Below are 27,936 nucleotides of genomic sequence, written 5' to 3'. Positions count from 1 at the left end.
AAAGTGCCGAAGATCGTCTAGGTTTCTGTAAACGTGCCGAAGATCGTCTCTGTGTCCGTAAACGTGCCGAAGATCGTCTATGTGTCTGTAAAAGTGCCGAAGATCGTCTCTGTTTCTCAAGTACTAACGGCTGCGGCCTGCTCCTGTTTCTGTAAACGTGCCGAAGATCGTCTATGTGTCTGTAAACGTGCCGAAGATCGTCTCTGTGTCTGTAAACGTGCCGAAGATCGTCTCTGTGTCTGTAAACGTGCCGAAGATCGTCTCTGTGTCTGTAAACGTGCCGAAGATCGTCTCTGTGTCTGTAAACGTGCCGAAGATCGTCTCTGTGTCTGTAAACGTGCCGAAGATCGTCTCTGTGTCTGTAAACGTGCCGAAGATCGTCTATGGCGTACTCACACTGTCCTTCTGTATGCCTTACGTATGTCTAAGAGGAGCCTTCTCCATCTACTTTTCCTAAATCCTCACACCAAACACTACTGGCCTCCAAAGGTAAATAGAAGGAAAATATTTATTTTATTAATCCCAAAAGGGGAAATTCAATTTTTTCACTCCGTTATTATACATGGCCTGAAATACACACATGCACAAACAGGACCTATATAAATGCAATTAATGGAGAGATGACAGAGTGAGGGGGCTACCAATGGATCGGAGCAGTTGGGAGTGTAGTGCCTTGCTCAACAGCACCTTGGCAGTGCCCAGAAGATGAATTGGCACATCGCCAGCCACCAGTCCACACTCCATTCACGGTCCACATAGGGACTCGAGCCGACGACCCTCCGGTTCCCAGCCGAGTCACCTATACACTGAGCTACTGTGTCCATATGTGAATGAGGTAGAATGTCCCATTTATTCATACATTTATTTCAGCAGTATGTATTTCTGCATTTATTTATTTGTATGTTTATTTATTGTATGTTTAGTCCTCCATATAGTTCATCCTATTCTGATGGTTACAATTCTATGTAGCATTAAGATATTGAGGAAAACTACACATTTAAGACATAGATGGCTCACTGTAAACAGGTTTAGATGTCTTATGAGGATACATAATGTCGACTGGGAATGTGGATAACACAGAATTAGCCAAGCTGGAGATACACCTGAGGTCATATAGTGCCTTAAGACAGAGTGGAGTGAGACCTCTTGATTCATCCTCACTGCTTCATGATTCAGTGTTTGTTTATACTTATTACATCATAGTGTCCAAGTGGATTACTGTAAATGAATCCCATAACAATAACTATGAAACACAAATAGGCCAGTGTAGAGAGCAATAAAAGCAGACATAAACAACACAACCCATTACCATGTATGTATATATTTAACATTTATTTAGGTTTAAATGTGGTTGCCATAACAACACAATAAATAGGTCCTCAGTGATATCACAGCAGTGTTTGGATTCAAGAGAAATAATACTCAGGGAACATTCACAGTTACACGAGACGACAAAGCTCAGTTCTTGCATGAAGCGCTAACTGGCGTTAGTGAATAGTATGGCAGGTATCATAACAGTGGTGTCAGACATTTGCAGTATCACATGTTCATGCACTACAAGCCTGTGTCGGATACGCAGTATATAAATGAGCGATTCTTTTCCGTTTTAGTGGATCTGAAGTCTTAGTTAGTGGCATACCAGAGTGCAAGAACTGTCCCTTTTCCATTTTTAAGTAAAGCTGACCTGTGGTTACGCTAACCCCTAACCCTCCTGTAGTGGTGATCAAATAGCACTCAGTAACAATTTTAAATTGAATAAATGCTTAATTACACAGGGCCACAAACACAGCACTGACTGTCGATTAATCCCGAAGTGCAAAGTGACGACATGTTAAACTTCAACTGGCTCTTTGAACAACAGCGACCGCAAATGATAAATATAAAGACAAACAAAAAAATCAGCCGACGTGAGATATGAACTCAATACTGACAAACAAACACGTTTCTGGTGCTTGTTCTGGTCCAATCAGAAACATTTAACACAACATTCCTATAAAAGTACGACCGTTTGAAAAGAAGAAGAAGAACAACCGAGCGCTCTTTGTAAAAACATAATGCAAAAATAAAATGTAAAAATAAAAAAAGTCTAAAATTTTTATAAAATATGACGAGGTCACAATAAATTGAAATTAAACATAAAATACAACATATTTGGTCATTACAAAACCTGGCTTTACCACTTGATTTGGATTGTACGGGGGGGGGGGATTAAAAACATGATGAGGAGATGCGATGGAAAGCTCTCATTCAGTTCGTCTAAAACTCAAAAATAAGGGAACAAGACGGCCTTCGGGGGAAGTGCGGCACTTCCATTGTAAACAGTTACACCATTGTCCACTCTGGAAAGTGATTCAACGGTCTCCCTGGCAATTTCCGCTTCCTTTAAGTTTGAAATTCATCGTAAAAAATCAAATCAAAACGTCTTCAGCACTTAATCCTGTACATTCCCAAAGACACTAATTCATCATTATTTCTGCACAGATTAACAGACAGCATTATGGGATACCTTTTTCATTTATAGATTAATTCTTGTTGGGATGACCTCAACAGTGAATCAGAAGCCTTCCTCTTCTCTCTCTCTCCTCTTATGGTGCTAAGGCAGCCGGCATTCTGGAAAAGATGGAGGTGCTGACGGATGTCTAAGGCAGCCAATGAACAACATTTTCTCACACCTACCACCTACACCTTTGAAGGAGACACCAGGGGCCCACCTACCTGCAGGTCCAATCCACCGCAAAACAGGCCACAGGAGGCCGCTCTGTTTCCGTTCAGCGTCACAAGTGCACAAGCTTCTCTCACCGAACATCGTGTCATTGTGGGGTAGCTAGGTTTGCCTCCGAGTGGCACAAAATAGACGTGAGGAAGTTTGAAAGTTTGGAGCGGAGAGTGAACGTGGGAGTATGTGCGAGCAGGTCGGGCTACTCGAAGGTCCAGACCTCCACACTGTGGATGTTGAAGTCCTGCTGACTGGAAAGTGGCTGGTTGTTGAAGGTGGCGCATTTGGTGGTGGTGCCTCGGTACAGCTCAGCGTCCAGCCACAGACCCAGCTGACCCCTTCGGAGGAAAGAGAGCGAGAGATATACATTTGTGCTTGGCCACAAAGAACACACTAAATGTCCCATATTGTGCTCATTTTCAGGTTCATACTTGTATTTTGGGTTTCTACTGGAACATGTTTACATGCCCTAATGTTCAAAAACACATTTGTTTTCTCATACGGTCTGTCTGAATATACCTGTATTCACCCTCTTGCTTTTATTTTCTGTAAGTCACTTTGTGCTACTGTAAAAAGTATGAAAAGTGCCTTATAAATAAAGATTGATTTGATTTGATATAGTTGTGACATCACAACCGTACAGAAATCCTGACACAGTTTCTGATTATGAGCAGTGTGCATTTCTCTGCGATATTTTCACAGTATTTATATAGCACCTCAACTTGCTTTATAGTTAAAAATGACACGTAGGAGCGGCCGGTGGTACAGTGGTTAGAGCAGTCGCCCCATGTAAAGGCAGGCCACGGGTTCGACGCTGACCTGCGGCCCTTTGCTGCATGACTCCCCCTTGCTCTCTAACCCAATTTCCTGTCTGTCCCATCTAATACAGGCTTGAAAAACTGCCAAAAAATAATCTTAAAAAAAAAAAAATCAGTAAATCTCACTTTTTATAATGTGGAACCTTTAAACGAGCTAGCTTATTTGATACTTACCCTCCTCCTCCCATCTGCAGAGAATCAGTATTGCCCTTCACAAAGTAAGAATTCTCCCCCGTCCAGCGGTACACCTGAAAATCAAGAGCAAACCGTCTGATGTTGGAATAACAGTAAATACCCACACTGAGGTCTTAAGCAAACTCAATACAAACCTTGATCTCAGGACAGAAGCTGTAGAGGAATGTTTCTCCTGTGCCGTAGCAGTGTTCGCTCACTCTGAAGGGATGAGTCGAGAAAGCCCCAAATATCTGTGATAAGAGTCAGATTCAGTGGAAGGATGAAAATACTCAGAAATGGGCTGAAACTGGTTCAACTTGTAGTTAAAACCCTTGTGAAGTTTTATATCATTGTATTTGCATTGAACATTTAAAATCAACTTGATAGCATATGTTTTTATTGCAGTGTAGAAGTTTATTATTTTTAACTCCGTCTATTTTTTAAAGTCACTGAATAGTTCCAAGTTCCATTATGTCTAAGTCTAAGTCTATTTTACCTTTTAGGATGCATGAAAACATGTTCATACTGTTAAAGGAGCAGTTTGTAGGATTTAGTGCGGTGGCCTTGAGGTGAAACGATACTGAAAACCAGCGATTCTTAGTGTATGGTGATTATACAGTACATGAATGAAAGCATTATGATGGATTTTATATTCCATTTATGTAAATAGATCCTTCTAAAATCGCACCCACCGGTCCTTTAAACAGTCATTAAACACCAGAAATAGAAAAAATAGTAAAAATGCATAACCTATATGAGTTCTGTAAAAATGTATTCATGTATGTTTTTGCAAAATGGAAATTAAATCAAGGGGTGTCGCTCCTCTAAGTACTTGTGTAGTCATTCAGTTTTTAATAGTGAACAAATGACATGAGGAATCTTATTATCACCTTGGTGCATTTGTTTTACCCTCTGTGATCTAATGGTCAGTGGGCATTTCCTGTGACTGTCAGTCACCTGCTGCATCATCAGCCGGGCCTCATTGAGGTATCCGGCAGTTATCTACCTGGTTATCCATGTCTTTGATGACCAGCAGCACAGGACTGTCCACGTCTGCCAGGCTCCTATACAGAGTCTTCAGGCTGGTCCCATTTTTCAAAGTGCTATAGACCAGTCTCCAGTGGTAAATCTGCACACGGGCTGGCAAGCGACAGGCAAGCTGGAGGGCGAACACATCATCAGATTATTGAGGCGTGCTGATGTCCATAATTTCTTGTTTTCTTGTCAGCGACTGGATTGTTTTACGTGGTTAGCTAAAGGCAAACAAGGTTACCTTCTCGATGTGCGTGTCCTGCAGCAGATCACTGTTATCACTGAGTATGGGCAGCGCATCAACCGACGATTCCCCGTCACAGCTGCTGAAACTCTGCCTGCGCTTGGCCTCGTCAATGGTGATGATCTTGGAGCGAAATAAGAAGTCAACATCAAAGAGAAATAGATGACACATAGACAAAGCAGACCACAAGTCATAAATGAAGCTCAAAACGTCAAGGCCAAAGTACAAAACACGTGCCGTTATTGTTTAGGACTGTATTAGCAATGTCAGTGAACACTACTAGGGATGATGGGATTAACTGATTCGGCCGTAACCGCGGTTATATAACGTCGCAATTTCATAATGACACAGAAGAATCTATGATATCTATGGTGTTCTGATTCCTGCATTGTTGCCCTGTGAGAACTTTGCGAGTCACATTACACTTGTGCAAGAGAGTCGTGCCATTCACCTGGAGCGGTGGTTCTCAAACTTTGTACATGACGTACCACCTTAGAAAATATCAGGCTCTCTCAAGTACCACCACTAAGACCAACGTTCAAATACAGCAGCGTAGGTCTACACTATTCAGCTACGGACAGGAAGGTTTATTCCTAATCATAAGACTATCTATTGTTGACCGTCTTCAGCCACAACCACACTGTAGGAAGGTTAGCACCAGAACTGACATGTCAGTCATTTTACCTCTGCTTACTATCCTGCGATCACAGTTTAGCTCTTAACACATGTGACCAGTAACAGGCTGATATTGAGACAAAAATATGACAGGCAATGAACTTATGATAAATAACATTTCACGGATCTTAAAAGTTTATGTATTTTCTTACTATTATATCAATTTAGTAAATAATGTTTCCTTTTTTTAATTTTTTTTGGAGATCCCTTTGTGTACCACCAGAGAGAGCTTGAGTACCACCAGTTGTAGAAGTTCCAGTTTGGGAATCAGTGACTGGTTAAGAAGAGCTGTAAAAATGTCAGAGGGAAATGTCATTTCAGCCTTATATCCGTCAGAAAAGCGCCTTAAAATCAGCAACGTGGGAGCATTTTAGATAGCTACAAAATGGCTGGAGCTGTTGTAGAAGATGGATATCTGCTTTGCAAAGGCTGCTGTGTGAAAACACCTGCAAGGGGTCCAACGGTAGCTCACAACGTGTCACATGTCTTATTTGCAGGAAGGGGACCAAAAGAATGCTTGCGTGTATTTTTTTTACACCCATGTTTTGAATAATAAATTCCCTGTTGAGTGTGAAACCGCGATATTTCCTCTAACCGTAACCATGATATCAAATCTTCTTTTCCACTGCGCTTACCTCCCAGCTGCAAGATGCAGGGTCACTGAAGAAGTTGTCTATCATGTCCAGCTCATCTTTCTCCACCACAATGAAGCCCTGCTCTCGAGCCTCCTTCCCGTAAACATCCGGAGACCACTGGACGAAAAATGCATACAGATGGTCCACCCTGGAACACAGTATACTGGATTATAAAGCAGGTTGAGGTGCTACATAAAATACTCAATCCGCAGAGAAATGCACACAGTCCGCATTCAGAAACTGTCTTTAAACGAGTCGTCAGGACTTCTGTACAGTTGTGATGTCACAACTATACTATATATTGTATATATACTGTATATATATATAATATAAAGTCATTTCTCCGGCTGCAATGACATTGCAGAGACGTCGAAAGCACAGATGCAGAAGACCCAGAAACAGAATTAGAACAGACTGGGATCTTTCAGGAGGGGGTTTTAAAGGAACAGGCGCTACAACGGAGCGTTTCAGACAGAGGGTGAATACAAATATATTCAGACAGACAGTATGAGAAAAAGAATGTGTTTCTTGAAGATTAAAGCATGACTCTAAAAATTGCCCGTAGGTGTGAATGGTTGTCTGTCTCTGTTCGTCTCTATGTGCCCTGTGATAGACTGGCGTCCTGTCCAGGGTGTACCCCGCCTCACGCCCGATGCCAGCTGGGATAGGCTCCAGCCCCCCCGCGACCCGACAGGGACAAGTGGTTGAAGAGGAATGAATGAATAAACATGTTCTAGTAGAAACCCAAAATACAGGTATGAACCTGAAAAAGAGCACAATATGGGACCTTTAAGATAACGGTCAGGTATCATCTTGGATCATCTTACCTTTCTTGTGGCACAGCAAACCAGTACTCCGGCTGTTTACCCTGGCCCCCAAATGAGTGGGCGGGGCTAGAGATCGTCCCGCTAGCAAAGGACTTCCTCATTGGTTTTCCCACTTTGAAGCAAAGGAACATCGGTGGCATTTTACTCTTCTCCTCCGATGAGAAAAGCATGTCTGTAGAAAATGTGAAAATGTGAAAAATAGAGAAAGAGAGTTTCGTTAGTTTGACGCACCACTCCTTCATTTTATTGTAGCCTCCTTCAGTGTCCACATAGAGTCTGATATTTTCATTTCTGTATTTGCTCCACAGTGAAGATCTGGGGGAATGTGGTAGATTATGATTCCTACCTTCGATTGGAGCCTGCATCCTCTCCAGCAGCCACGACTTCACTTCTGCCTCATAACTTTTCTTCCGTCTCTCCTCCTCACTGAGCTCAGCCCCACCTGCCGGTCTGCCTGGGCTCTGTCTCTTCGGACTCGAGTCCTCACGAACCTCCAGAGTCTCCAGACTTAGTTTCCTGTTTTGGTCCACCGGTGGGTCGATTATTATATCACTCGCACCGTTTAGCAGCTCTTCGGTCCCTTGTGGTTTTATATCTTTGGTCTCCTCTCGGTTTGCGGGTTTATCACGTGTGTCGTCCTGTTTTTTAGTCTCTGAAGAGGACTGTGTTGACTCTCCATCCTCAGCAGGGCTGTTCTGAGCGACGCCCTCATCCTCTTCGTCGTCCAGCTTCCCTTTAGTTTTACTGAGAAGCGACTTGTCCTGAAAGTCTCCCCGGCTTGGTCCTAGTTCCGGTTGGTTGCTACTCACAATGCCCGGGGTTTTGGAGGAAGTCCCATCCCCTTCTTCGGTGCTGACAGTCGTCTCCAACTCTGTGAATCCTTCGTCTGACGGAGACTTCTCTACCTGCTCGCCCTCTGTGCTCGCTGGTTTTAAGAAGATAAAACAGTTTTTGCTTAATACCAAAACATCTTATAGGTTTTCACAAGCTTTCTTACACGTCAAATTCCAGGACAGGTGGTCTGATGTACAAATAGTCCTGCACTACAGCCAAATACATGATGTTACCACTTTCTGAGAGGGTCGATTCGATGTCGTCCAAGACAATCGGTCGCTTGGGATCGAGTGCTTCATAGCGGCTGAAGGGGTTCAGATCTTGCTCTGACGGCAGTTGCTCCCACTCACCGGGCCTGTACACAGGACACAAATCCTGGGGTAGGTCTCTGTGGGGTCACGGGGGGGAGGAGGGGGGGCATCACACACACCGCACCGCAAACCAGCGTGAAAATGAAAAGGAAACAAACAAAAAAAGAAGGTCCAAACAGAAATGATAAATGACAAGAATGATACAAAACAAAAATAACACACGTGATGAAAAACAGCAAATGATTTTAAAAATTGAAAAAGATTAATGAAGAACAAATCACAACATTTACATGAAAAATTACAAAACTAGAACAACTGGAATCCAAGAGGCCTTTGACTGATACTAGACAGGATCCAGTGGAAACAAAAGGAACTTTAAAAAAACAGTATGAACAGTATCCTACAGTATGAATGGAAATGGCTTTATACAGTTTGACTCCAGAGAAGAAGAAGACAAATAGAAACTGGAAGGAGGAACACGAAAAGGAGGAACCAGAGCTAAAGGACCGGAAGAAGAATTTACAAAAAGAGGGAAATGAGGAAAGTGAGACCGTTCGGCGCTCTTACGATGGCGGGGCATCTTTGAGCTTCATGCGTGACACGTCGTCGTACAGCGCCACAGAGACCACCTCCTCCATGGGGCAGATCAGGCCGTACTCCTCGCATCCGTGCTCGATCACCAGGGGGTCCGACTTGTGGGGGTCAAACATGATGTTGTTTGGCGTAACAATCAGCACGCCTCCCACGACTCCCTGCAAACGACAAAAAGAGAGACAGCAGGGATGAGAGGGGCAACAACGACACAGCTGGATCATACAAGCAGAATACAACAGTGGTACCTGCTGATGGTTGTTTTAGTCCCAAAAAAACGTCTCAAAATGAAGTGTTTCAGGGTTCATTTTCCAGGATTTCTTACCATGCCGTCAGTGAAGTATTTGCAGCTCATCTTGATGAATTTAACTGTTGCCGGGCTCTCGTCCTCTGAGTTTGGGGAGAGCTCACGCCGGAGGGACTTTGCTGTCATGCGGTTTGAAAAGCCGTCCTGAAGGAGGTTAAAAGGACAGATCAGAGAACTGAATGTTAAGCCTGTGTTTAGTAAGGCTTGTATTGAAGACTATGATCAACGTGTGGTTTCAGCTCTCATTAGCCTTTGACCATAACTGGTGCAGAGATTTTAAGCCACTAGAGCATTTAACATTTGTTATCCGCTTTTTAAAAGGGTCCGAAAGTAACTTTTCCACCTGACCTGTCAAATGCTGGAAGATCAAAATACTGAGAAATATTCAGTCAATGTTGTTTTAGGGCTGGGGAAATAATCAAATTTTATTTTCAATTACAATTTTTGGCTTCCCACTATTTTGAAAAACAGATTATAATCGGGATAAAAATGATTATTGTGCTGCATTCTGTTCAAAGATGCTCTCGCTTTGTCTTGTGTCATTAGTCCATTAGTTTGTCATTTTTGCCTTTTTGGTAAAGTTTCAGACAGAAAACATAAGAAGACTGAGGGAGGACACCCTGCCATGTGCCTTTTGACGTTTTTAACAAATTTGTCCCTTCATGGCTACTGTAAACTACTGCCTAATGCCATGTTCTCTACTTACTTGTGAAGATTTCCTTGATAAGCCATTTGTGATGGAGGGATCCGAGGAACTCAGAGACTTTGGTTCAGTCTCTGGCTGGCTCACATCGGGGACGAACAGTTTCTGTAATAATGACGATGGACAGCCAATGGTCAGCCAGTGGGAGGAATAATGAACTGAAGCAGTGGTTCGTGTTACTGCCGAGGTTCTCACCTGACCGGGGTAGACACTGCGAGAGAAGAGCTTGTTCAGTTGGACCAGTTTGTTTGGGGTGATGTTGAACTTGAGTGCGATGCTCATAAGGGAATCATCAGGTCCCACCTGTAACAAGACATTATCTCTGTTTAAAAAAAGGCACACAGGAAGGTTATATTTGCTGGGGCCAGAGCTGACCCACTGGATGACTTTACAAAGTGAGAAAATTGCAGAGAAGAAGAATTCCAATTTTCCAATATTACTATTTGTCCACTGGGAGTTGCCCTGTCCTTCTAAGAGTAGCAGACCGTTGGCTGAATATGTCATTATAGATCCCACGTCCTGACGTGCAGGCTACACACTGCGCAGGCTAGCGTAGGCTACTGTTCATGCAACAGACGCCAATGGAAAATGTCTTTGTCAAAAAGGAGAAATGGACACACTGTCTGGTTTTCTAAGAAAAACTGAAAGTGATCCACTCTGACCACAATACAGTTGGAAACGGAGACATATTGTTGAAACTGCACTTTTCTCACATTCATACTGTTTAGGATGTTTTTTTAATTTGTACGGTACTTGTACTTCTTTACACTTAAAGTAAGGGTCAAATGTAAAGTTGCTGTTGTTTATCTGTCATCATGCGGTGGTTTTAATGGTCCAGTCCGCTTGAGGTGAACTTGGGGCTTTATGTGGCCCTTGAGCTAATATGAGTTTGACACCCCTGTTCCAATGTGTTTTCACTGGAGTTTCACTCACAATGAACTCCACTGTCCCCGGTGGCCTCTTCTTCTCCCTCTTTGCCTGATTGTTACTCTTACAGCCATCGTCTAGAAGGGAAACGGAAAAAGAGAAAAGGATTTTTCAGACCAAGAACAGGTAATAATCTCATACGAATGCGACCATATATATATCTCTTAAATACGGTCTCATTTCGTTCGTGTCATACTGTCTGGGTTGCTAACACACATTTAGGTTTCTACAATAAACCATAAAAATGGAAACACCACCCAATGAGGCAGAGCGAAGTAAAACCCTACCAGAGATGACTTCAAGTGTCCTGTGGTTAATTGCCCTTTGAGTCAGTACCAGTGCTTGTTTGTCCCCCATCATTACCCAGCCTTAAAACACTGCCCCACACATAATGAAGCAGTTATCAAAAACACACACGCACAATATGACCCTTGTAGTAGACAAGGTCCGCAGTCAGCATTTACTTCTTGCCAAGAACACAGAAGCTATTAGCGTACCACTCCCTGAATGCTAAATTACACTGCCACCGCCTCCTCCAGGGAAACAGAGGGCATGACTAAGCATTAGACAACCAGACTGCAGCTGCTCTTTACTGTACCGGGCATCAAGTCGCTCCTGTGAACGCTGTCCCCTATTCGGTTCATTTATACTGGGCTGTGTTAACATGCTATAAAAGTGAAAGCTCATACAATCTAAAGATGTGTTTTTTGTTTTTGCTTTGATGGGCTGCAGATAACCCTGTTGTGGTCTTATTAAAACACATACTGCAGAGTTTACACAGCTGGCTCTGCACGAATGACCAGAGTCCATTATCACTGTCAATATGAAGGAGCCGGTGATGATTTATGCTGCAAACAAACCCAGCAACACATGATAGCACGAAGCATCATTAAGCATACACCGAAGACAGAATGCAGGTTTGATTAGGTTTATTGTTGGGCACATCTGAAGCTATATACATGCTTTGACAATTGGCTTACATTGACTCTGGTCCAACGTAAAGAATTTCTTTAATTTTAATAAGCTGCATGATACAATTTTGTTGATTCTGCAGTTGTCTCCTGCGTTTGAACAAAACCCTCAAAAATGGCCGGCTATTTACACGGACATGTCTTGTTTTCAAAAGTAACATCATGCACTCTTGTCCGTTTTCACAAAAACTTTTAGTTTACACTAACCTGTGTATACATGGTGTCAAGAGCACACCAAACCCGAAGGTGGCAGTGTACAGAGAAGCTCAAACCCACGTTAGCCAATAATCCATGATCACCACAGGCAAATGAAAATGGAAACATAGGTCGCAGCTATGAGGCAGGTGCAAGTTCTGGCGCATACTTTGACGTTGGCTGGCGAAAACTCAGTTTTTCTCTGTTTACATGCAAACCTGCAACAGGAGTTTTTCAAAATCTCCACTCTGGCCGGAGTTTTTAGAAAGAACCGTTTTCAGAGGCAAATTCTCCATTTGCCTGTAAACGAAGGGCACAAACGCAGGGAAATGACTTTGTTATTAAAAATAACTGTGTAGGTGTAAACGGAGCCTTATTAATTTTTGTTTTATTTCTTAAAGCCCCTGAACACCCACAATGGGAATGCGTGGAGGTCGCAAATCTCCATCTACCAATAAGAATGAGAAAGGTGTAATTTGTCAGACAGATGCAACAAAGGTAACAGGAGACTCAAGAAGATGACAATCAGAATACACACCCATACAGTCCTGCAAAGACGTCTAAGATTAACTAAAAAACACCTGTGTGTGTAACAGTGCTACAGGTATTGTACTTTCAAATAAGGTAATAAATACATTGAAAAGGAGCAGTGTGCAGGATTTATTGCCATCTAGTGATAAAGTGGCAAACAACTGAATAATCTTTCCAGAGTCTGTCTGTTCCGGGCAACTGTAGAAACACGACAGACTCTGTGCATACTCCCGTTTCAGATAATTACACACTAATGAAAACATAATTATAAAGATATTATATTCCATTTCTGCCAATAGATACCCCTAAATCCTACACACTGCTCCTTTAAGGGGTCAAATTATTGCTAAAGATGCTAGTATGCCAACTAGGATTTTAGGTTACGCAGAAATGAAAAGGTATCATAGTATTTCTGTTGTGATTTAACCCTAGCACCGACCCTCAGTACTGACAGGCGTTGTGAACACAGCTCTTTAAATGTCATCATCAACTGTAAAACAGCACAGGATTAAAGGTTATGCAACTTCCTGTTTAAAACTGCTGAGGTCGTTCCCAACACAGAGGACCCAGTCAAATAACACAGCAGGGGGATTCAAATTCACACTGACAGTAATACTAATACCACTAGTGTGCACAACATATTGCTTGTTTTAAAATGGGCATTTACAGAAAGCATCAACAACAGAACACTGTAGCTGTAGGGATATTTGTTTTTGTAAGAATTCTTTTGGATTCTCTCTGAATGGAGCCATTACACCAAGGTTAACTGTCATTTCCATGACTAGAATATTTTTGATAACTAGATGATGAAGAGCTATTCTGTGTGATCATACAGAGAAGGGTGAGATGAGAAGTATTTCTGCTCCAGGTTGTCTCAACCACTAGGGCTGCTCCGATCAGCAGTTTTGGGGGCCGATCCGATCACAGGAATCATGAATCTGCCGATACTGATCACCGATCACAGAATGGATGGGAGAATAATGATAACAATAATAATAATCCTCAATGCTCCGTATTTACAATCTAGCCTTGTGCACCACTTAAAGTGGTAAAACCATTTGTACTAAAATAAATAATAAATAATAATAATCAAGATCTTTATGGGGGTGTTGCATAGCGTGGCTCCAGGAACAAAATCAACCGTCTGAATCCTGTGTCTTCCACCACAGAGAGAGGCTGCTCCTCAAGTCCATTTGTTGTTATATCCTTCCACCTTTTCCTGTCCCTGCTGTAAGGCTGCAGGCTTACGTTTCTAAACGTCTAAACGTTTCACTCACCGTGAGCTGAATGACGGCTGTCTTTGGGATTTGTTTTGCCCGGGCTTGTTTCTCATACTCGCCGTATTCATGTGGCGCGTTCTCAAATGTCGGGCGAGGTTTGTTGTATTAAATTGTCGTTGTTGGTTACCACCTCTTGGAATTTTGGTGAGCTTTACATCTTTTTCAGAAACTGTGAAGTTATTCCAGACCGGAGAACTCATGCTGCGAGTCTCATTAATGAGAGCGGACAAACGTTCACAGGCAAATTTCGTCATGCGCAGAAAAAACGTCTCGGCTTAAAAATATATATATATATATACATGCGATCGGCTTTTCTGATCTGCACTTTGAGAGCCCACGTTCAACCTGTTTAGGGTCCATATCGGCCGATAACGATCGGCTGCCGATCGATCGGAGCGTCCCTATCAACCAGCAACAAATAGTAACAACACGTACCCTAAGAGGAGCGGCCCCAGTTCTCGAGGTGTCTGTATATTTTGATGGCGGTCTTACCCGAGCCTGCAGGTGGCCTCGCTGTTATTCTCTGTAGGTCTGTCTTCTTGTGTGGGTTGCTGTCATTTGGGAGGATGATTGCCGTGTTCTGCTCGGTCACATTCTTCTCCGACTGGTTCTGCTTGAGCTGTCTCCTTCTCTTCAGCCTGATGAGACGCCAGAGTAGACAGAGAACATATATATTTATTTATTTATTCTAAGTTAAATAAACAAAGCACATCTCTTTTGCACACAATTTTCCCGGTGTTTCCGTTAGCTCCCGGGGGCAGCACATGCTTGTTTGTTGTCTAATACGGCTGGGCAATAAATGGACATTATATCAATATTGTGATACGAGACTAGGTATCGTCTTAGACCTTTTAAATTTTGTAATATGTCTTTTTTTCTGGTTTAAAAGCCTGCATCATAGTAAAGTGACGTCATTTTGGGAACTTACCAGACTGTTCTAGCTTTTCAATAACTTGCCTTTACCACTTCTAAAAAACTCTTCATTTCACCTTTTTTTGAAGAAAAATAGAATGCAGACATGTGTTGACAAAGATACACATAAATAAACATGCCTTTAGTGTGTATAAGAAAGAAGAAATAGAAGAAATAGAAAAAAGGAAAAACAAGCTAATAAAGAATAAAAAGCATCTACATATCTACAGTATATCTGTATATAGTCAATAGTCAACACGACAACATTGTTGCAATATCAATATTGCGTTATTTTGTCAAACATACTGTGACGTTCAAACTTTCTGTTGTGAATCTAGACCTTCTGTCCAGTGCTGCTTTTGTGCTCAAAGTTATTGGATTAAGTTTTAACTTCTCTCTCTCTCTTTACTTTGCTGTGTCAGCTGTTTTTTCCTCTCAGAATGTCCTTTACCCTGTTCAATCATTGATAGCTGAAGCGATGATGTAATGGCATCTCCGCACCATGTTTGGGCTCATTAAGGGGGCAAACTGCAGTGCAGGGGAACCACGGGTTAGCGGTGCACTTAAGCCCAGCTGAAACCTAAAGTGTGGATATGAGTATGTTTAGGAAAGATAAGGCCAAATTGATTTATCATAAGCTTTGAGTGATAGGGGCAGTGCTGCCAAGCAAAGCCCCGGGCAAAAGAAAGAACGAAAGAAAACGAAAAGTATAGTGTTTTAAGTGTTCTAGTGCCCTAATGGAAAGGCGAGAGTGGGTCGATAAGGCTGCAGACAGACACAGTTCAGGCCTCTCCCACAACCTCAGGTCTCTCTACTTGAACTGATGCGGCACACATCTGGAGGTGAACGCGAGAATCTGCAGACGCAATCTCAACAGCGTCTTATTTCACATTACACCCCGACAGGGTGACGCAGGAACCGGACACGGTCCCCAGGAAAAGTAGTTATCGCCATGGGAACAAGTAGCATGGATTCCGAAAAGCAAGAAAACAATAAACTTGGACTCCACAACATTAACGTTGTTGTTGTTTTAGGCAAATTTCTGTTGCCTTTAGGTTTGCTGTTGATATATTGAATAATAAATCTCATGTCCTTTACCATAGTGAGGGCGTGAATACTTGCATGCATTTATTTTGTCTTTTGTATTCCTACTTCATTTTGATCAACGCTTGATGTATGTTTCATTTATCACCATTAGAGAGCCTTTTCTTTCTGTTTTATTCTAATTACATGTAAAGGGTTTCACTTCTGTAAAACAATAAATCACAAAAAAGTAGGGATGCACCAATCTGATATCCGGATCAGATACGGGCTCCGATATTGACTAATTAGCTGAATCAGATATCAGATGAATGAGGCCGATCCAGTCCTTTCCTCTTCATTGATATCATAAACAGCAATACAGTTACAGCGATCTAGCCACTTCAGTTCCACGTTTGCAACGCCGGTTAGGGTTTATATTACATTTTAAAATATCAGTTTGCAGTGCACTTTACATGGAAGTGTTATTTATTTTTGCTTATAATGTACACTTTGTTATTTGTTAATAAATATGCACATTTATATCTGTGTTAATGTGCTACCTTTTTTAAAAAGGCTAAATGTTCATGTCAATCCTGATGTCTTCACTCTCATGGACAGGTAAACGGTTCATTCATTCAACAGTATCGGATCGGTATCAGGTAACGGCCGATACGCTCAGCCCAGGTATCGGCCAATACACTCAGCCCAGGTATCGGTATCAGATTGGATCGTAAAAAAACTGGATCGTGCATCTCTAAAAAAAGAAGTGCACAACGTGTTAGTACTTGTTATTGCTGTGTGCATGCTCGCTGATTACATCTCCTCCATTTGTCAGGAAGCAAGGTATCATATGGTGCAACAAGCAGGAGAGCTACATGTTATAGCAGTTGCTGTGTTGAGAGATTTTCCTTCCTGAAATGTTCACTTCTGCCCACACAGACACAATATAACTACTGATTTTACTATAAGTAGAGGTCTGCAGGAGTCTGATGTGTTCATCTTGCACACCACCTCTGACTCAGCTCCAAGCCTGCAATTCAATGGTCCTATATTGTAAAAAAGTGAGATTTCTGAGTGAGTCTTTTTTTATTATAAAGCAGGTGGAGTAGCTCTATAAATACTGTGAAAGTATGAAATGCATAATGCGTGAGAAATGCACACAGCCCGTATTCAAAAACTGTGTCTTTAAACGAGCCGCCAGGACTTCTGTACAGTCGTGATGTCACGACTATATTAAAGCTACAGCTTTGTTTCTGTCATTCCTGGCACTTGAAGAGACAGAGGGTCAGAACAGATATATTCACATAGGCAGTATCAGAAAAAAGAATGTGTCTTTTTAACATTAAAGCATGTAAACATGTTCATGTAGAAACCCAAACTACTAGGAATCACCTGATACTGAGCGTAATATGAGACCTTTAAGATCGAATGCACTACTTAACTTATAATTAGACGGGAGAGAAATGTGACGCTGTTCCAAAATAATAATAGTAATGTATTATTTCCAACACAAGCCGGTCAAATCAATAAAACACAAGACAAATTGAAGGTTTGTACCAGGCCGTAAATGTAGCCTGAACAGGTAACCTGAGACACAATAAGAAAGAATCAAGCCCATTAGGCTACACTGCATTACCTCACATCATTTATCCCAAGGCCACAATCAACAGCTCTGACAGCACACACACCAGACGACTCCTGCTTATCCATAAATCTGCTTATTTATCCGGTTTCTGGTTCACTATTTTCATTTACATGTGAGCATGTGACACCTGAAGCATGTCCATTTAAGTTACAAAACAAAACAAACGAGTTATGTTTAATTTTCCTATGTTGTGCAAAACAAGAACTCTATTCTGAAGTGTGGGTTAAAGCTTTTTAGACAGATTCAAGCCACATCACGCAGTAGAACACAACATTATTCACTCAGCTCTCTGAAATAAACACCTGTCTGCACTCTGGTCTTTAATTGGTCGATCGCTCTACGCTACGTCTCATCTGCGTAGACGTCAGAAAGAAAGGGCTGATCTTTGATCATGACCCGCCGATTCCTCGGCCGTCTTTGCACCGTAGCTGTGACGAGCCTCTTTCCACGCACTTCCTGCTATCGTGTTTCACAATGCTGCCGAAACACGCTTTTAGTCAACGTTATCCCCGCGGGTCAAGAGACTCTGACGCATGACTCAGATTACACGAGGCAGAGACAGGGGACTTGACAGACATAATTGAAAGAGAAAGGTGAACATAAATGATGAGTTAATGCACCTTTACAGCAGATTGTCATGGTACAAATTGCCGTGCAGCACAGTGGAAAAGCTACAGTGTCTCGTCCAACAAGCATAAAAACATTTTGGACTTTACACGCCAGCATGTTATAACCTGGCCCAAGTGACGTAGATGGAAATAAATAGCACAAGAGCCAAAAGACTTCCTGTGTCCTCATATTATAACGTCTGTCGGGGGAAGGAAGCTCACAAGTCGATTCTCATCATTCATTGGAACTCTTTAGCAAAGTTGTATAGCAAACCAACGCACACCTGTTTTTTATATAAATATAAATATATTTCAGTATTTTAGGTTGTTTTTATTACCATAATAAATATATTTTTTATATTTCTATTCTATTATTAATTCATTTTTAGTCCCAAGTCTTTGTTTTGTAGCGTTTCTGTCTTGCTGCACTGCACCTTTGCTCCATCCATTTTATTGACCAAATGTTATTGTACTGTCCGTCTGTTCTCTTTGGAAAAACAACAAGTATTTTGGGAGAAACCTGACACTGTAATTGCTCTGTTACATGAATGTTGACAAACAAAAATTGGATTTCTGTGCAGCAGCTGACGAGTCACTGCTATCAATGTTATGTCTGGCGCCTAAAAGTTGCTCGACTTCTTTTCGGATACTAATTTTGCATGTGTTTGCACTGTTACACAACCTTCTGTTGTTGTTCTTAACAATTGTTTTCATTCTATTTTGGTAGTTTTTATTTAATGCTAATGGAGGGTCTTAAAGTAGATTTGGGGTCACCTGTTAGGGTTTGAACCAGGGGTGAGCAATCCCATTCCTGGAGGGCCACTGCCCTGCATGTTTTAGGTTTCGCCCTCCAGGAGCAGGATCTCCATCCCTGGTTTGAATATTTGTTCTCTTACATGTGAGCCTGTGAGAGTGAGGATAAAAAAACATATGGTTTGTTGTTTATTTTTATGTATTTATTTATTATTTTTCACATCTGTGTCTTTAGGAGCTGTGGTTGTTCAATTTGGGTCAATTTTAAGGGACCCTGTCCTTCTGAATGGTTGGTAAATCTGGTTAATCAAATCATGTTTTAACACTCGCTCATGTAGGTCAACATGTTGGGAAAAGTGGTTCTAAGAAAAAAGGAGTGAGGTGAAAAAGTGATTGATTTACTCCTGTTGTATTAATTGTAATCATTGTATCATCATGAATACAAAACAAAAAGTTTGTTCCTTAGCTAATTACAGATTGAATGCACCACCTTAAGATGAAAGCAATTTGTCCCAAGCACAGGAAACATGCTTAATGTTGGAGCTTAACATCAGTTCTGCTGCGTGACAAATGCCTAAATTAGAACTAAGACAAATATTCAAAACAAACACGCATGCATTTCCCTTACCTGGCAAAGTATCCCGGCTTCCTGTCTCTCTTCTCCATCAGGCCAGGGTACTAAAACTGCATGCAGTCAAGTGCATCCATACAAACATCCACCCTTACACACCCACTCAGTGTGTCCTGCGGACTTGGGAGGATCTCACACTGCGCTCTCACACTTCTTTCTTGTTCTGCAGAGGAAATAAGCGAGGGGGATTAGCCGGCTCACCAGTGCCTCCTCACTCAGCAACACTCACTACAATGCAAAAGCCCTGACGGTGAAGTCTCATCAGACTAAGTGGAGGGCGATGAAAGCATCTTATAATAAGCGTGTCAGGCCACTCAGCTGACAATGTTCTGACCGGCAGGATCGGAAAATGCATCCCTCTGCTGTGGAGGAGAGACACATCTGCAACTAGTTAATGTTGCCACAGTCAACATCAGCTTCATCACAACACTGTGTCTATTATTAGCGGCATTAGTTTGGGACTCCAGTTGACGTAAACATGCAGATCGTCACGGCTACACTAACAACTAGCCGTAACAACAGCATCAAGTGCACACAGATCTACCTCGTTGTCCATTTGCACCTTGTTTAACCCTCCTGTTATCCTTGCTTTATATTTAATGACTCTTCCTAATTTTATGAGGACAACTGGGAAAACCTTAATCTTTACGGAATATATTTTTTCATTGTCCTGTACACATATTTCGGCGTTCCTTGGGGTCAATTTGATTAAATATGGTCCCACGGCTCACTTGAACAACAGTCGACTTATGCTAATGTAATCAAAATTATAATGATTATAATTATATATATTATATTATAATCATTATAATTATTATCTATTTTACGATTCAAATAATTAGAAATATTTGAATCTGTGTTTGTTTTTCCTGAGGTCAAATTGACTCTGTACGTAATGAATACTATTGTCCTTGATAATGGAAATTGCTTTCATTCCAAATAACACAACATAGTAAATATTTAAATTGCAAATAATACACTTACTTTAAAACATGCTTTAAATATCCCTCAATTTAATTTGAGGTCAATCTGTAAAATCTTTTGTTTTTATCCGTATATTTCCAAATTCACGTTATAGGAATTCTGGATGTACAGTATAAGAAGGTGTTTGGGCAGCTGTGTTTAATTTAAAATGCTGTTTATGGAGTCAACAAATACACATAGAGTACCTGACATAAAAACGTGAGTAACAACTTTGAGTACGATCATTTTCTGTGTCCATTAGCTTTGATTGCTGGGGTCAAACTGACCTCAAGGATAAACGGTGTTAAAATTAAAAAAATTGAGGGTAACAGGAAGGTCAACGGGTACATAGTTTTAGTTTTGTATTCTGTCCTGTTCATAACCTATTTAATCTGAGTTATTATTTTCACTTTGTCACTGCTTTATGTGCCTTACCTTTAATTACCCCCGGGGATAAATACAGTTTTCTTGAATCTTGAATTTGTCATATTTTTGATACATTTTTTCATTGTGACTATTGTCATTGTTTATTTATGTTTAATTTAACTTAATTGATTACTTTATATATATGTTTAGCTATATTTTTAATATGCTTTTTTTGCACACTTGTCTTATTTCTATCAATATTTGCATTTCTCATTATCTGCTTGTTCTTAATCTGAAATAAAGATGTTTAAATAATATTAAAAAAAAAAAAGAAATAAGTCGTTGGACAAATATAAATAACTTGTTTCTGCGATGAGAACTGCTCCCACAGGTATAATTGACTTAATATAATGTTGAATGTGAAAATGACACACACCCCAAAGAGAAACCAGGGAAGTGCATCCATGTGCAGCCTGGTCGTGTTATATAACAGGTAAATGGCTAACCAGCTAAATGTGAAACCCACCTAGCTACATTCCTCATCCCTAGCAGCTCAAAGAGATATCTATCCTCCCGGAGAACCGAAGTTACCCCAGCCTCTGCTTAAGCTGCAGCATTAAACAAAACACACACGTCCATCACGTTAAAGCGACACAAACCGCAGCCAGGTCTGACCTTAAACAAACACAGGTCCAGATTAACAACTGATTTAACATCACATGCTAACGCTGCTAGCTAGCCACTTTGTTTACAAGACGGTATCAACCTGGTGCGGATGGTTCAGAGTATTTTAGCCCGTTTTCTTAAAATAAAATAAGGCATTCCTGTTCGTACCCTCTGGTCAACGCTAACGCCAAACACCGGTGCAAAAAGACGCTTTCAAACGCTCAATCTGAGAGAAAACAGGTAGCGAAAAACTGCCGTTTAACGTTACCTTGCGTGCATCCTCCAGCAGCTAACGTTAATGAAACCTCCTCCCTTCACTGCGCCCTCTGGTGTCATGGACACGGTTAAAACATGCACTCGCGCTACATGTATGTACTTATTGTTAACGTTGGAAAGATCTCACAACAGTCCCTGGTGGTCTAGTGGTTAGGATTCGGCGCTCTCACCGCCGCGGCCCGGGTTCGATTCCCGGTCAGGGAACTACTCTTTTCTTCCTCTCTTAGAGGAATTGAGGAAAGCAAAGATCTCTACAGTGTGGCGTTTGCATGTTCTTCTCGTGTCTGTGTGAATGAATGATGACAATCGACTTGTGTGTTCTTCTGGTTCTCTGGCTTCCTCCCACAGTTCAAAGACATGTATGTGTTAGGTCAGTTGTTGACTCTAAATTGCCCTTAGGTGGGAATGTGTGTGGATGGTTGTGCGTTTCTGTTTGTCTCTAGACTGGCGTCCTGTCCAGGGTGTACCCCGCCTCACGCCCAATGTCAGCTGGGATTGGCTCCAGCCCCCCCTGCGACCCCAATAGGGAAAAGCGGTTGAAGATGGATGGATAGATGGAAAGATCTCTACATTGGAGAAACAAAACAACCACTGCATAAACGCCTGGCCCAACACAGGAGAGCTAACTCCTCAGGCCTGGACTCTGCTGTCCACCTACACCTCAAGGAGAAAGCCCACTCCTTTGATGACAACAATGTCCACATCCTGGACGGAGAGGACAGATGGTTTGAAAGAGGAGTAAAAGAAGCCATCTACGTAAAAGTAGAGAAACCCTTGCTAAACAGAGGAAGGGGTCTGAGACACCACTAATCTCTAATTGACAATGCTGCCCTTTCATCCCTTCCCAGGAGATTCGACAATCTAACCTCAAAGAACAACTGTTCACAAATGGCCTCCTGTGACTCCAACGAATGTCGTTCAGACTCAATAGAGCACTAACGAAGTCCAAACCTACCCCCCATCAACGACTGCCACTCTAACGACTGCCGTTGGCACTTGGAGCATAAAGGGTACCAGTGACATCATCGCCCTTGTGGAGGTTAAATACCTGGATCTCCACACCAGATAGTTGGACCAGTCCCAGCCTGGTCAGATGCGTACATGAAGTGATGAAGCCTCTTGGATGAGAGGTGAAACGTCTTCCTAGACAAACAACCAGTCCAGTTGTTTTGGACTGAAATTGCTTTGGGGATAACGACGACCAGGACAAATGAGAACATTCACAGACTGCTTCTCTTAAACATTCATTCATCACTCGAAGAGTTTCAGCGTCACTGGCCGAACAACAGATGGGTTAAGCTTTAAAGCCCCTGAAAACCCACACAGGTGTTTTCAGTTACTCTGGCTGATTGGACCTCTGCTTGGGTTGAAGGTGGGCGGGGCTTTGATGAGAATTTGATGAGGAGTTATGAGGTCATAAATGTCCGTCCACCAATAAGAATGATAAAGGTGTACTTTGTCCCGCCTTAACAGGTGAAACAAAGTTAACAGGAGACTGGACAATATGTCAATCATTCACAGTAGACACACCAACACAGTCCTGAGAAGAGGTCTGATCAACTAGAAACCACCTGTGTGGGTCGTCAGGGGCTTTAATACTCCACGGCTTTACCAACATGTGTCCAGTCCTCACAGCAATAGTTGTATTAGCCTACTAATGAAATGGGGTCAATTTTATTTATAAAGCCCAATATCAAATTTATATCAAGGGTTTTAGAATCAGTGCAGCAAACATCTCCCTATCCTTAGACCCTACAGTGCAATACATTACATGAGCTTAAATAACCTTATAATATAGTTGTTTTTGCAATAGAATAGTATCTATTATCTATCTAATACGACTTACCACGGACGTAATAGTGCAGAGGTTCTCAACGTTTGACCTGTTACCTAGATATGATTTGTGATTTAATTATTTTTAGATCACTAAAAAACAAATACTGCAATTTGTGTAAAAGCGGCCGATTGATGATTGAAAACATATATTGTTTGGTGTGTGTGTGTGTGTGTGTTTGTTGTTGTTATTGTTGTTATTTCAGTTTTTTTTTTTTTACCATATTGAGATCCCAAAATGATCTCTTTGACCTCTTGAGCTGTTTATCATTTTTACCGCTTGGTGGCGACAGTTCACAACAAATGGTGGGCTACTAAGAACCAGAGGTCTGAAAAATGGGAGAGGACATGTTGTGTTACACAAAAGTTAAACAATCAATATGATCATTTTGACGACATTTCACAAAAATGTCAAAAAGGATACAATTATGTTGAAAAATAAGATAAGAAAATAAAACGATGATGACATTTTAGATCCTTGTTTTATATGTTAAAGGTCAACTTCACTGTGACTTGTGATGGGAGAATAGTTGGGTCTATGTAAATCATAAATAAGTCATAGAGTGTGGTCTTTACCTACTCTGTAAAGTGTCCTGAGATAACTTTTGTTGTTATTTGGCACTATAAATAAAATTGAATTGAATTGAATTGAATTGACGATCTACAAAAACACTTTTCTGGCCATATTTCGATGTCTTCATGCAGGAGCGGAGGAAGGGACTCTGTCTAATTAACCTTCTTTTTCAAAGCAACTTTTTGTTAGCAGTAAATGGTAATGAGGAGAGTATGAGGATTGCCTTCAGCACATTGCAAGTGAAACTAACAGAGGTGGATATGACAGCATGATTTTGGATCGGTAATAAACACAGTAAAGTATACAGTATAGTAAATAATACAATTTTGTTCTTTAGCCAGCAGTTTGAAGGTGTCGCTCAAGAGAGCTTTGTAACACTGGAGGCCCTAAATTTATGTTTTTGTTCCATCTTCTTCACTTCCTGTCCCTGAATGTCTCCTGTTCCTCTGGTCGTCCACCCCAAGCTCATTGGTTTGGCTGATATTGAGCTTCAGGTGGTATCATGTCAATATATTGATAACTTAAACTACAAAATATGCTACAAAACACACTTTTATGAACTTCCTTCAATATTTTATGAGTCTGGACGGCGCTGGACAGGCGGACATCTTTCATCTGAACACCGCGCCCATACTGCCAGGACACAGAAGTGTATTAAAACCGGCATAATATGTCTTTAAGTGTTTTTAACATTTGTTTTGTATAATTTATTCAGTTTGTACGTTCCAATATCCGCTACAAATCTGTAACAGTAACTAAGAAAGACGTAATTTAGATGTAAATGCAATGTAGTGACGGTTTCCTGTCACTCCTTCCACTAAAGCGGGACCTGTTTGAGATAGAGAGCAATGAGACATGAGATAATGTGTGTTTGTGGAGCTCGGGTCCCAGAGAGCCCTCGAAGGTGGGGAAGGACGGAGACCCCGGCTGCAGGCCCTCTGATTGGACGAGGCAGGAGTTAACCAGTTCCTGGCTGGCTATGTATCTTGGCAGTTATTTTGACAGGCGCTATCATTGTGAGAGAGGAGATAAGTTGTCTTAGGGATCACCATGGCGCCGGTGAGTCCCTCCTCCGTCCTGTTCAGACTCCTCTCCAGCCCCCCTCCTCTCCCTACTCTGTTTGGAGCAAAGGATTGTGGGGGACTGTTCAGTTGGGAGCAGGGTTTGTGTTGGCAGGGACCCCGGGGGCTCTGGTTTTCATCGCCCCCCCCTTCAAGACCTTAATGTGACTAAGCAACGGGACAGCCATGACCACCTCCCAAATGTCCCCGAACACCTTCTTTTAAATGTTCTCTCTTGCTCTCCTCATCTCTAATCATTTTTATTCAACTTTTGTATTGTAAAGTTATTCTGCTTCTCCTTCCTGGAAGCACAGACATAAAAGAAAAAACATAAACAAAAAAGGACAGAGTATGGCACAGTTTCACAGGATTTTAAGCGCTAAAAAAAAGCCATGGATGAACCCCAGTAAACGTTTTACTCTTTGCTGTGTAATGTTTTCAAGATGTGGTTCTCAGACAGGCCTTTAATAATAGAATAATAGTCTAAATCCATCAAACCTGTAGTCGCTGGTCTTTTTGTCCTATACGACCTGAACAATGCAGGGATCATTTCAGCCACTGATATGATCACTTTTATGGTACTGTCTCATCAGGGCCCACAAACAGCTTGGTAGCATTTCAGGGTAAGTGGTAATATCACACACACACACACGCACACGCACACACACACACACACACACACACACACACACACACACACACACACACACACACACACACACACACACACACACACACACACACGCGCGCGCACACACAAACACACATATAGCAGAGGATGAGCAGATGTTTGTATGCACGCCACTGAGAATGCATATATGTGCCAACTAATAATACCAGTCAGTTCATATTCATGTTTGGTTTTTATCATCACATTTCTAATGTTGAAACTAGGGGTTTAAACAATCAGAGTGGCAACAACTAAAAAGCTTTGCCTTGTTTTTCTAGGTCAGGGCAAATAAAGATACTATCTTCCTTATATCTTCTCTAACTGTTGAAGTGGTCACAAAGGTCTGACCCAGTACAGGCCTTGGAAAGATTTAAAATCATTTTACTCAGACGTCATGCACTTCTAGCTTAGACTACAGCCACTGATAACTTTAAGTACGCAGTGGCAGCAAGAGCCTGCAAAACCTAAACAATGAAGAAGGATATGTCACACAATTGATAAATTGAAGGAATTATGGGAGTCGCCATTCATTATAATGAATCAAACCTGGGGGAAAGTGCAGCTATATTTTAGAAAATCCTCCAACAGACAGGGTTTTTATCTGTAATAGATAAAACAATTAGGACAAGAAATCTATGAGAGAGAGTTGCCCATCAGAATTGAGAGTCCCACTTAAGAAACCTTGACAGCCAAAAACGTGACAAATACGTGTACACAGCTAAGTCGATCAATGGGCAGAGCTAACGTTAGCTTGCTAATATGTTACCTGTTTAGGGTGAAGAGTATAAGAGGTGATGGATATGGTAGACACAGCTGCATGACACTTGATCAAAATGTTGTTAAATACATTGCATTTCACAAATATATATCAAATTACACAACCGAAACTGAGTGACAGAGATGCTAACAGATGTTTCCTAGCAACCGATATGGACATTAGATGAAGCATCTATGAGGGGAATATTTCATAGCTAAGACTTCCCTGTATTTAAAGAAATAGTTTGACATTTTGGGAAATACGCTAATTTGCTTTCTTACCAACATGAATATTTCTCATGTTTGAAAATAAAGTAAATCGGTAGCCATTTATCTTAGGGTATCATAAAGACTGGGGGAAACAGCTAGCTAAGCTGAAGTGTAGCCTAAATAAAACCCAATCGACAATTGTTTTTACATGTTATTTTGTTTGGATAAATGAGAAATTACTTATAAATGAGTGGGTTTCACAGATGCTGGTGGGTATTTTTTCATTTCTTTTTTTTTAACATTTGACAGAGTCAGGCTGGCAGTTTCCCCGTTTCCAGTCTTTATGCTAAGCTAAGCTAACTGGCTGCTGATGATCCCAAAGTATGTTACCAGGGTCCTTGTTGGAGATTTGTAAGTGCTATCTTCACAGTTCAAATTGAAGAAGAATGAAGGGAGATGGCCTTTTCAAATGCAGTTTGAAAGGTAATTATCCGTTAAGCCACTGTAGAGATATGTTTACATTCAAGTAAACTGTCTGGCCGGAAAATTTGAGGGCATAGGTTTGAAACATCAGTAGGCTATAAGCTGTAGGCGGGTGATTTCAGCAAAAAGGACTCGGGGAAACACACTGGATATTTGACCCGGTGGGGAAAAGCATCGCTGACAACATTAAACCCTTTGAAAGGTCTCCTTAATACTAAAAGGATATTGAGCTGGGCAACAGAGGACCCTGGGAACATAGATACACTCCTGCTTCTGATTAAAGCTCTACCATACAGACGAGATAACGCTACTCTCATCTAACTCTTGGCAAGAAAGTTACTGAAACTAGGCCGCATGTTACTAAGAACCCAGATTACCGTATTAAAAAAATATGTGTATGTGATGCATCACAAGCTGCAACGGTTTAGACGTGATAGAGACGCATTTATCACTCCCTTGGTGGTCTAGGAGAGCCCAGAGTGAGTGAAAGACCACCGTCTAGGTTACCATGAGGTTGATGACCCCCTAAACACACACACACACACACACACACACACACACACACACACACACACACACACACACACACACACACACAGACACACAGATATTCACACAGGCCACTTGCCGCCAGTCGGTTTACAAAGACAGCGAAAGTGATGGAGACATGGCTTGGAGCTGCTCCATACTGTATACCATCCAGTGCCACTACACCCACTGTCAATCTGCCAAGTC

The 27,936-nt window shown here is 41.5% G+C and overlaps 1 protein-coding gene across 3 annotated transcripts; it reads right to left on the bottom strand.

Moving 5' to 3' along the window:
- Nucleotides 1–2,210: 2,210 nt before the first annotated feature.
- On the bottom strand, nt 2,211–21,624 carry ncoa7b (nuclear receptor coactivator 7b). 3 transcript variants are annotated; one of them, XM_083934481.1, is made up of 17 exons: nt 21,607–21,624; nt 19,341–19,506; nt 14,264–14,409; nt 10,801–10,871; nt 10,063–10,170; nt 9,871–9,972; nt 9,183–9,308; nt 8,834–9,018; nt 8,189–8,343; nt 7,468–8,046; nt 7,122–7,293; nt 6,295–6,442; nt 4,982–5,107; nt 4,715–4,867; nt 3,864–3,959; nt 3,709–3,782; nt 2,211–3,054 (listed from the first exon to the last, which is right to left on the bottom strand). In XM_083934481.1, exons 2-17 carry the CDS (start codon nt 19,376–19,378, stop codon nt 2,919–2,921), a joined length of 2,415 nt encoding a protein of 804 aa, XP_083790607.1. In that variant the 5' UTR covers nt 19,379–19,506; nt 21,607–21,624; the 3' UTR covers nt 2,211–2,918. The 3 variants fall into 3 exon arrangements, with proteins under 3 accessions (XP_083790607.1, XP_083790608.1, XP_083790609.1); XM_083934482.1 differs by having other exon boundaries at nt 8,192–8,343; XM_083934483.1 differs by having other exon boundaries at nt 8,189–8,310.
- Nucleotides 21,625–27,936: the final 6,312 nt, after the last annotated feature.

This window comes from Echiichthys vipera, assembly GCF_963691815.1.
Source record: "Echiichthys vipera genome assembly, chromosome: 19".
Taxonomy (NCBI): Eukaryota; Metazoa; Chordata; class Actinopteri; order Perciformes; family Trachinidae; genus Echiichthys; species Echiichthys vipera.
This window is presented reverse-complemented; position numbering and strand designations above follow the sequence as displayed.

Coding starts and splice junctions, on each gene's coding strand:
- ncoa7b (XM_083934481.1), bottom strand. CDS start 19,378: ATGGAGAAGAGAGACAGGAAGCCGGGATACTTTGCCAG. Junction 10,872..14,263: donor GAGGCCACCTGCAGGCTCGG/GTAAGACCGCCA, acceptor TTTCCCTTCTAG/ACGATGGCTGTAAGAGTAAC. Junction 8,344..8,833: donor CTCAAAGATGCCCCGCCATC/GTAAGAGCGCCG, acceptor GTGACCCCACAG/AGACCTACCCCAGGATTTGT.